Source organism: Taudactylus pleione, unplaced genomic scaffold (assembly GCF_031769625.1).
Source record: "Taudactylus pleione unplaced genomic scaffold, aTauple2 ptg000230l, whole genome shotgun sequence".
Taxonomy (NCBI): Eukaryota; Metazoa; Chordata; class Amphibia; order Anura; family Myobatrachidae; genus Taudactylus; species Taudactylus pleione.
The window spans coordinates 7,258,720-7,269,697 of NW_028284632.1; the positions used below are offsets into that span (position 1 = coordinate 7,258,720).

The following is a 10,978-nucleotide window of genomic DNA, read 5'->3' on the forward strand; positions in this document are numbered from 1 at the left end:
TCTATACGGTCCTGCTAACGAAATTATACATTTTGGGTGGTCCAGGATGGGCTCCCCACTTTTTCACGCACTACTCTCTCACATCGCATTTAGCAGTCAATTTGCAAAACCCCGCTGCGCGTACCGCGAATAGGTTTTTTTTTTTTTTATATTTGGATTGTAGAATTCTCGGGTGCGCGCATCCGTGTGAAGTCGTCGAGTTTCATGAATTAAACTTGCAATTAGCACCTAATTGGATTAACCCCTATGTGTGCTTACGGTCTGTAAGGGAGAGCATACTACTCTTTTTATCAGCCACTTTAGGCTCTAAAAGACTCCATTTATTTGTGCTTATTGTTTTATGTAAGCGTCCATTCAGTTATGTTAAAGGGAATCCTGCAAGTGACTAACGCATTATCTACTCTACATAGGATGTAAGTGTAGGAACATAGGGAAAGTGTATACAAAGTATGCCCCTTAACTGGCAAATTTTTTTCCCAAAAACCACTATAATTTTTTTATTTATTTATTTTTTTGTTGAAACCCTTAACATTGAGTTTTACTACATTGGTCATCGATCTATTGGACTATCAATGTTTGGAACATCTGCCAGCCAGGTACACACTGGGGGGCAGCCGCAGGGTGGGGGGTTCTGCTGTGTTGACCGATCAGCAGCACGGCAGACACTGGGTGTAGGGTGCAGGGATGCAAAGGGACCGGCAGGGCCCCCTGCCATTGGCGGCTGCTGGAAGATCATCTTCCAGCTGCCGTCCACTATGCATATATGACAGGTCGCATCGTTTGCAACCAGGTCAGGTAGCGTGCAGCCTGGCGCGATCGCAAACGATGCAACCACGCCAGACGAGAGGTTAAACAAAATTTGCATGTCCACATGTTTTCTCATACCTGAATGAATTTTCTTTTAGTGTAATTGCCGAGTATGTGAATGTAAAGTCTGAGCTGTGTAATAATTGTCTTAACTTTCAGATTCAGCGCTTGTTAGAAGGCCAAACGTCCCAAGGTGATTCCAAGTGTTCACGTTCCACACAGAAATGCGCAGAGTCCACCACCGCTGCAACAGAAACCGCTGAGCACACGAGGAAAAGCAGCGTGAGCATAGCCGTCAGCACAGGTACTATACCCACTAAATACTAGTAGAGCGCGGTCCGTGGTGACAGCAACGTGAAAAAGGCAAAGCACGCAGGATGCACAAAGTGGGCAGACGTTTAGCATTTCCTATCCACATAATGTAGCCGATGCCTGCGTCACACGATGAGAGCAGATCGCTATGCCCCATCGCCGAAGGTAGCTTAGTGGCTCTGTAGGAAGTCTGAGACTTTTTTTTTTATTATTTTTTGTAGACTTCAACCTAGAATATTATCTAAATAATAGTTAAACATGATCTTTAAAGATCACGTAAGGCCAGCATTGGAAATTAATATGATCTGAATTGTTTGGTTATACACATGGCCAAATAGATAACCTTGCTATGTTACTAAGAATTTGGTTCTCTGACCAATCACACAGGCTTTAATTGACCGCGTTGCAGACTTTGTGTAGAATTTCTAGGCTCCTGCGCAGGACAGGGCCTGTGATGTCATGGTAACTGAAATGCCTGAATTCTGCAATTGGTTTACACTGTCTGTAGTGGAGTGGAAGGTAATGGGTTTTACTTCATAACGCCTACAGAGGAGAATATGTTTCCCTTCACAGTGTAGATCTGAAGAGCTTAACGTTGTTTGGTGGGATGTGGTATATTGTGTCGACATTCAGACAGCATAATGTTAACATGTCTTGAATGTCGACATTGGGATTTCCCTCTAAACCTAACCCTAATTGCAGCCGAATGCTAACCTAACTCTAAACCTAATTGGTGCCTAACCCTAAAATCATCTGTCACATTCTGTCAGCGTGGACATGATGACCGCATACCACTTAGTGGCCCTTTTAAATGCACAACAAAGCAGCTCCCTTTGCACACTTCCCTATTAAAATACTCCAGGATTAATTCACGGAGATGAGACATTATTTTGAAAGTTTGCATGTAGCAGCAGTGTCTGGGGGTAGTGGTGCCATCTAGCGAAATACAGAGGGGTAGAGTGTATGTTGCATTCCACATGCCCCAGAACAAACTGTATGCAAGTATAGGCATTGGAAGGTGGTATACAGTTCACTCGCATATCCGTTTGCAGCTTGAATTACAAAATAAAATAAAAAAATAACTGGGATGTCTCATGGAGTCCTCACGTAGGCAAACCTCAGAGACTGGACGGGTCAGCGGAATTGGTGGCTTATGCAGGTTTGGATCCTGAGCTGTTCAGATTTTAGTTTGTGCACAACAGAGAGAGGGGGGTGCGCTTTTCAGAGCTGCCTTGGAAGTCTTATTCATAGGCGCAACATGAATCTTAAAAAATTACTGGTCAGAATAGTGTTCTGAAAGGTCCATATACAAAATTGCTAGAACTGCGGTTTGTAAATTAATAACCGTACTTTATTAAGTACAAATATTTTCATGGCAGAACATATAAGTCATAAAAGACTCACACAAGAGCCGATCTACTTCAACATTCTGACGTGTCTTGATAGATACCAATGTATCCACTCGCTGGCAATTTTCAGCAGTAGATGGAGAACTTAAGCTAGGTACACATACTATACGATGGTGTGAACCAGCGATTGTGCAGTATGATGTAACAACTTTTGCGCGCTCCGCACCCTGCAAAATCCGGTTGCGATGTCGTTGCATGCATTGTCCCATCTGATGTGCAGAACAGACGGATCGGGCGTACACACTATACGATGTGTATGACATGTCTTTCTGACCCGCGTCTGAACGATATACCGTTTGGTATAGCATATAGTGTGTACCCAGCTTAACGCCATATAATATTAAATGATGGTTATTACCATCTTCTCAAATGTTAGCTCAGAAGCTTGTATTAGATTTGCTCTTTGAATTGCCTCTAAATTGTGTCATTTGTGACTTGGATGCTTATGATGTGGTTACATTTGTCATAATTTCTGGTTAATTTACAAGATTTTGTATATGCACTATGCCGCATGCTTTCGCGTGTGCTGGGTTTTTTTATATATATTTATTTTTGAAGTATAGGCAAGTGCACGCTAATGATGCGTATCAATCGAAGCACACGGATAGGGATGTTTCAACTATATGTACAAATCTGCGTAGGTTTTGAAACTACACAATTCTACGCATAGAACACCAGAACTATTAGGGCCCACTTTCATTCAACTGTCAGCCCCTGAATATCCTAGATTTGTTCTCAATATTGTTTATAGTATTGTGCATGCATCGCTTGCTCTGCTAATGTCAAAGGTTTTGCAGTTTTTTATTGTAACTGAAAGGTGACAGTATGCATAATGGCCAGCAGGTGGCAGTGTATTGCAAAATAGAGAGTGATTACAGCTACTTGAATAGTGTGTGCGTGTATTCCTTTATCTGAGGGGCCTTTTGAGGAGGGGGTGGGGGTGTACTGCTAATGTGGAAAGTTAGAGGTGTTTGTCAACATTGCCAAACAAAGATAGATGTTGCCAGTACACATTTCTACAGTAAAATTCTTGCACTCACCATTTAAGTGGTGACTGTCTTTTGCACTCAGAAAAGAGAGAGGTGAGGAGCGATCTGCATGGTATCCGGTAAGATAGTAGACAGTAGCCATGTCGACTATCCGTGTCGCCATGTGAAATGTCAACAAGCTGAGGATGCCGGCGTTTGGCGAGACCAGGAGGGTTATAAGTGGGCTATGGGGGGGAGGTTAGGGTAAAGCTGTGTATACACTGAGACAATGGCCCTCATTCAGAGCCGTACGCTCTGAGCAGAGCGCTCGGCTCTGAATGAGGGCCGGGCTCCATTTTCATGGAGCGTCCTCCTGGACGCTCGTATAGCTGTGGGTCACCACCCACAGGCTATACGAGCGTGCATTGTGATGGTCGCGATGGTCGAGACCATCGCGACCATCGAATTTGCGAGCCGGAGCCTGCGGTTGAGGTTTTCAACCGCAAGCTCCGGAGTGATTTGGGCTCTATCAGAGCCAAAATCACTCCCACTGACATCACTAGTGATGTCAGTGGGCCGGCTTCTGACGGGAGGCGTTCCCATGGGAACGCCCCCGTCAGGGAGGCACGCCCTCCAAAGGGGGCGTGCTGTCAATCAACATTGACAGCACGCCCCCTTTGATCGGACACAACGAGCGAAGGACTTTCCTTCGCTCGTCGCGTCTGGCGCATGCGCACGACGGAGCTCCCTCCGTCGTGCGCATGCTCAGTCCATAACATCGACCCACTTGCGAGCGGACAGCCGCTCGCGAGTGGGTCTGAATCAGGCCCAATGTCGTTACAATTTGGCCAGATGGCAATGACATATGGTGCAGTGTGTATGCACAATGGTCGCTCCCGTGGTCACATGCAATGTCGTCTGGTTTGATGTACCACACATCAAACCTGAGTATATCGCTTGCGGCTCCATTCATGTTAATGAAGGACGGTACAAGGGATTGTTTTAATGGGTACCAAGGATACGATTGTCAGGCCAACCTATCGGCTGGGTACACATCGCTCAGTGTGTACCCAGATCCCCAGGCTGCTTGGAAGGGTTAGGCACTGGGGAGAAGGGTTAGGGATAAGAGGTTTAAGTCTCATTGGAACCCCGCTGGAACGTCTCCTCACATGACCGCCGGGACATGGAAAAAGACGCTGCAGCCACTAAACTACTAGGGACTGTTTGTCAACCGTTCAAATCAACTTATCTATGTCGACATGAACATGTCGATATTCTCATGTTGACACGAATGTCAAAATAGCTGTCAACCAATCATACCCAACCAGATCTGTATAGCAGTGCTGAGCTCTTGTTCAGGATGGCAACCCCATCTAAGGTGCACTAGGGTGGTGTCTGTAAGCACTACATAAGGGGAGATGTATCAAACTGTTCAGAGTACAGTTATAGAATTTGCCCATAGCAGCCTAGCTTCTGGCTATCATTTATCTAGTACATTGTATAACATGACCGGTAGAAACTGGTTGCTATGGGTGACACCTCCACTTGTCCTTTTTTAGAAGGCTTGGTACATCTCCCCCTCAGTGTAGTGAAGTGCTGTTACTACTAACATCAAAGCTGATTCTGCTAAGAGCTGACTAATGGTGTACAATGCAATGTCTGAGTGCACCAGGATGTCCATATCCGGGTACTCTGGGGTAGGGAAGTATTCAGTGGGGACAGGTTGGTGAAAATGCTTACAGTGCATTATTTATTCTGAGGACCTGTTGAAGGGGGAAGTTGGGTGCACCGTCGGGAGTAATTCTGAACACCGGGTAGTGTTTTGTGCCAATGTGAATGGTTGACGCTTCTGTTCTTTAGGTAAAGTTTATATTGACAGGTAAATTGATTGTGGTAGTTGGGATTGGTGTGAGCAGACTTAGGATGAGCATGAAAGTGTGTACGTTCTGGATTGATTACATTCTGTTGTACTTCTAGGTGCAAGCTTGTTTTGGAATCCCCCTCCATGTCCTGAGGAAGAGGAGTCTCTGAGCAAACAGGATGAGTCTGAGCTTTGTAATGAACTGAGCGCTGCTGTGAACAATGAACAAGATACAAGTCGTACCAGTATCGCTTCCTCCTTACAAGCTGTGGACATTTACAGCTTTGCAGAAAGCAGTCAGCTGACAGACTGTGGTAGCCGCTCTCCACCGGTGCCTCTGCCGTGAGTAACCTCTCTCCGACCTCCTTTTATAAGTCATTCTGAGATGCTGTAAATTCATAATTTCACTGGAAATACAAATGTATGTGTGTGTGTGTATATATATATATATATATATATATGTGTGTGTGTGTATGTATATGTATATATATATATATATATATATATATATATATATATATATATATATATATATATATATATATATATATATATATATATATTTTCATTCAAGTTTAGTTGGTTTACCATTTAACGAAAAAGTTCTCTCATAAATGTTCCCTCTTACACTGCTTGTTTTTATTCAATTTCTACCTTCAAAAACCAATTTAATAAAACTAAAGATTTGAAATGATTGTTTTTTTATTTTACAAATGTTCAATATACACACCTTTTTTTTTTTTTTTTTTTTGTACAAAAGTATATTTGCAAATTAAAGACAAAACAAATGTTTTTACTTTTATTGCAACAAGTTAGAAGTTGCCTTGTTGTAAATCATTTAATTATGAAAAAATTATATATATATTATAATTATTATATAAAAAAAAAAATTTTATTTTTTTTTCCTCTCTCAAATGAGCAAAAAGTTGTTAATTGGGCACATTTCCTTTCTCCTTCCCCCTACAGTGTTTGTAATGCACAGAACAAATCCTGTTCTTCTCAGTCGCAAAGTGATAGGCTGTTGTCTACCAGTGTGAGCATGGAGACTGCATCGCCGGAATATCCAGGGACCACGAACGCTGCAGATCTGGGGTTGTCTATGCCCGGTCTGCCCCCAGAAAAGTTTTACCAAGATTTACTTGTAAGCTTGAGTTACATCATCCTTTCTTTCCTACTGTGCAATGTTTCGTCCTATTAAAGTCTGCAAGCACCATCTAAACTGAATTTAATTTATGCGAGTTTTATTTTTGTTCAATGTTTTTTTTTTTGTTTTTAATGTCTTTTGAGATAAGTTGATCCTTTTTTTTTTTTTTTTTTTCCCAGAGTCAAGTAAACAATATGCTGAAGACCTCGTCCACTGCTAATGACGAATCTTCTGAGAACGGTTCCAGAGCTGGGTCTGGAACCTGCGAGTCTCATGCTGAGAAGACCAGCGAGCATTTGTCATGTAACACCAGTCAGGTAGAGCAGGGCGATGTACTGAGGGCCACACTTAAGCAGCTGAAGTCATTTGGAGTGGATATGAACACAGAACCATCTGTTATTAATCCGGACCATTCTGATTCTGGAGACAATGCATGGTAACTCAATGACTGTGCTTCTGTCTTATCTGTGTTTTACAGTGCCCCATTCTTTACACTTGTTAGACCTGGAATTTCAGGTGTACTTAACAGCTAGCACTATGAAATATTCATATTAAGTATAGTCTGAATATTTGTAGATCATATCTTGCGAGTTAGTGGACTTGCCCTCTACTCACCGCTAAGTGTAAAGGAAATTGAAATGCCGATCACAAATGTAAGCAATCAGCTTCAGGACTCTGTAAGAATCAAAGATAATGAAGATGAGGGTTTAAATCAGGGGTCTTCAAACTTGGCCCTCCAGCTGCTGTGGAACTACACATCCCAGCATGCACTGCCACCTTTTTGATATAACAGCATGCTAAAACTATGTGCAGTGCATGCTGGGATGTGTAGTTCCACAGCATCTGGAGGGCCAAGTTTGAAGACCCCTGGTTTAAATGATTCTGAAATGTTGGCTTTGGGTGGAATACTACAAATTATACCCCCAAAACAATGCAGGGTTTGGAGCAAGAAGCATTTGGCAGACCGCACTGAATTCTCCTCGCTCATGCTGGCTGGTCATATTATCAGATAACCAGCGTATAAAACTCACTGCATGTTGTACAGGAGCAAAGGGCGGCAGCAGGCACACAGTATGTCAGACCTGGGGATGGGGTATAACTGGATATTTGTTCTTGGAGTAGAGGGAAGGTTATTTCATTGTGCACATTAGCCTTCTTGTCTATAAGCCTATTGATGGGCACTGCAGGATCCCTCTCTGTGTAAAATAGGTTAAAACTTGTGTTTAGGTGGTGGTTCTTTTTTTAACTAGATGCTGAACAGATCAAACTGTTGGATGCTGTAATTGACCTTAAGGCTGTGCTGAAGTTGTTATACATTAGATCAGTGTTTCCCAAACTCATTCCTCAGGGAGCACTAACAGTGCATGTTTTCAAGGTCTCCTCACAGAATGACAAGTGAAATAATTAGTTCCACCTGTGGTTTTTTAAAATGTCAGCCAGTAATGTATACACCTGTGCACCAACTAGGACATATGGGGGAGATGTATGAAGCGGCATTGGCGCAAGTTATGTGCATCGATACCGCTTCTCCTTGATGTATGATCGGGGGTTTGGCGGTAAATGACAGCGCCCTGTCATTATTGGCGCTGCTATCTACAAAATAGCGCTGGTAACCAGGGCAATGTAGTAACTTGTCAGTTCGCCTGACCATTCCGCCCGCTGCAGCTGTCGCTATCGACCGCTTGGCGATGCCCTATCCCCAAAGCAGGGACAGCGCTGTCCCTGCTGCGGTGGCTGCCGGCTCCAGGGCTGCACGTGGGATATCTCGATACTTTGGGCCGGCCGGGACTGACACAGCGCATCAGCACTAGGCTGATGCGCTGTGTACTCAGGCAGGGATCCCCGGAGGGGGGAGTTAACACTCCCCTGCTTCGGCCAATGAGATGTTCATACATCTCATCGTTTGCGCTTCCTGCTTCGCCTCGGTAAGGAGGCAAAGCAGGAAGCGATATAGCAGCACTTAACGTGCCGCTATAATACATCTCCCCCCACGGAAACCATGCACTGCTAGTGCTCCCTGAGGAATGAGTTTGGGAAACACCACATTAGAGCAAATGTGCGTACTATGTGCATTAATTGTTCTGTTTTCTGCAGTGTTCTTGCATGTATCAACCCGGAGGCCGTCATCCCAAGACTGAACTACATGTCCTTCACCAATATCGGCCTAAGTGGTCTTGTCTCCAACGGAGTTGACTTGAGCATGGAAGCGAATGCCATTGCCTTGAAGTACCTGAGCGAGGCACAGCTCACACAGCTCTCTCTCAATCACACAAACAAAAGTAAACCCCCGGATTCCTCCTCTTTTCACAATCTCTTTTCTGGGAGCACTGAGAAGAGCATGGTCGGCCTTAGTTTAATTTCCCCGAACAACATGTCCTTTGCCACCAAGAAGTACTTGAAACGTTATGCCTTGATAGATAGCAATGACAGCAGTGACGATGAGCACGACCTGCCCTCAGGAAACTGCTGCAGAAATAGCGAGCAGCTGGGTAGAAGTAAGAGCGAGCCTCCTGGGCAGTCTGACAATATACAGAATCTGCGTTTTGCTTCTGAACCTAAACCAAACCGAAGATTTTCTGACTCCGAATCTCTTGAATCTACTCACAACCAGGAGGTAAATAAGTTGAGGAACATCACCAATGAGATATCTGGAAAAGTTCCCTTGGTGCAGGCATCTGAGGAGTCCCCTGTATGCTTTCTGAAAGATCTCAACGCCAAGACCAAATTTACAGCCGGAAAAGCCCAGTTCACTGGGCACCCTGAAAAGGAGAACGGCAGAAACTCGCCGCTCTTAAACGCAAAAGACTCCAATTCGTCCGGTAAAAAAATCACTGGTCCTGCTGGTTCAATGGGGGACATCTTGGATGTCAATCGCCTTCGCCAGCTCCCCAAACTATTTTAAGTACTTTTAAGCAATCTGTGAATCTAGTGAATGACCAGTTGTTGCGAAGTTTCCTTCCTATGGAAGTCCAAGACATATAGAGCTGAGCAAATGTGACATTAGGCCACTCTTCAAAGATCATTCGGTGTACCCATTGCCTGCAGACCATTGAGGAAGCCTGTTATCTAGGATGTAGTGAATTGAGGCAGTGATGTTCCTGGTAGTGGAGATTATGATTATTGGTTCTGCCCACTGAATGTCTTCCTCCGCTGGGTATAATCGGCAGTAACACTTAGAGTAACCTCAATCGTGGCCTTGCGCACGGGCACTTTAAGTTCCAAAGGACAAACTGTTCTCCTCTTGTTTTTAATGTTGGGATTTACAAGCTCTAGGTTTGAAGAGGCTAAATACACCAAGGATACAAACATTTTATAAAACAATATTTTGTACAGTATAGAAGGGTATTCGCAAATGACCATTCACTCACACACACACACCCTTAGCTTTAACATGTTGCTCAAAGTTCTCGTATATATAAATATTCCATTTTCCAGAAGTCGCTATTTGCCACCGAAGAGTTGGTGAACTCTCCAAGACTGGCGCCTTTGATTATGCTTACCCCCTAAACCTAACCGAATTCCAGTTATATTAATGATGCAAGGCTGTACTACCATGCTAAATATCAAAGGTCACATTTTGCACTTGTATTTAGGTGTGTGTATCTTTCTTTGTGTGTGTTATTTGACGTTTTATACGAATGGTGATGTCTAAGTACCATGTACATTTTTATTTATTGTGTTTTTATTTTTGTACTTGTGTATGAGTTATATATTTTTAATAAAGGTCAACAAATCTTTTTTTATTTAATGAAAGGTGTGAGCGAAGCTATTTTATGGTGAGGCTGGAAAGTAGTATATTGTTAGAGGGAATTCACTGATATGGTTTGTTTTTATTTTTATAGAATTTACTATTTCCTATTCTGGAGGGTTTAGCAGCCCTCTCCTGCAGTACCCTCACCCCAACAGATCTGTGCTGAGGAAATCCTCACAAGAGAATACATATAATTGGCAACAGTCAGGTCTATTTATTAACAGAATCCTTAATTGTCAACTGGCATACAATGCGTCGTGGATGTTTTGTAGCATATTGACAACCATAATACAATGCTGTCATCTAGCCTATTATTTCAGTTGAAGTTCTCCAACTTGATGGAAAATGCAAAATACAGTAGTAAGAACTTTTTTCAAAACTTAAAAATATCGTTTTGCAGAGGTTATAAAAGAAAATAAATAAAATTGGAATTGTAATGTATGTAAGCTGGCCATCTGTTATAAAGATTTATATCTAGAAGTAGCACATTTTTTTTATTTTATTTTTTTCTCTGAAATTCCTAGAGCGTTATCCAATTAGCTGCAAAAAGCTGCGGTTTGGCGAAAAGTTTACACTTGTGCCCACTTTTAGCTAAAATTTGCATCATGCTATCCTTTTAGCAGCAGCAAAATGTTTTCGCCATCTTAGAGCAGGTGAAAAAAATGTGCAAAACCCCTATTTTGGGCTAACAATGTGGGGACTTGGTGTGTGTCTCCCCCCCCCCCC

General features: G+C 43.0%; 1 protein-coding gene across 1 annotated transcript in view; it reads left to right on the forward strand.

The window, feature by feature from the left end:
• Nucleotides 1-10,508, forward strand: part of STIL (STIL centriolar assembly protein) — a 62,655-nt gene extending 52,147 nt beyond the window's left edge. The window contains exons 13-17 of the mRNA XM_088479306.1: nucleotides 967-1,111; nucleotides 5,474-5,699; nucleotides 6,324-6,498; nucleotides 6,681-6,937; nucleotides 8,596-10,508. Coding sequence (XP_088335432.1) covers nucleotides 967-1,111; nucleotides 5,474-5,699; nucleotides 6,324-6,498; nucleotides 6,681-6,937; nucleotides 8,596-9,403 — 1,611 coding nt within the window. The 3' untranslated portion in view covers nucleotides 9,404-10,508. The remainder of the gene's footprint in view (nucleotides 1-966; nucleotides 1,112-5,473; nucleotides 5,700-6,323; nucleotides 6,499-6,680; nucleotides 6,938-8,595) is intronic.
• The last annotated feature ends 470 nt before the right edge of the window (nucleotides 10,509-10,978 follow it).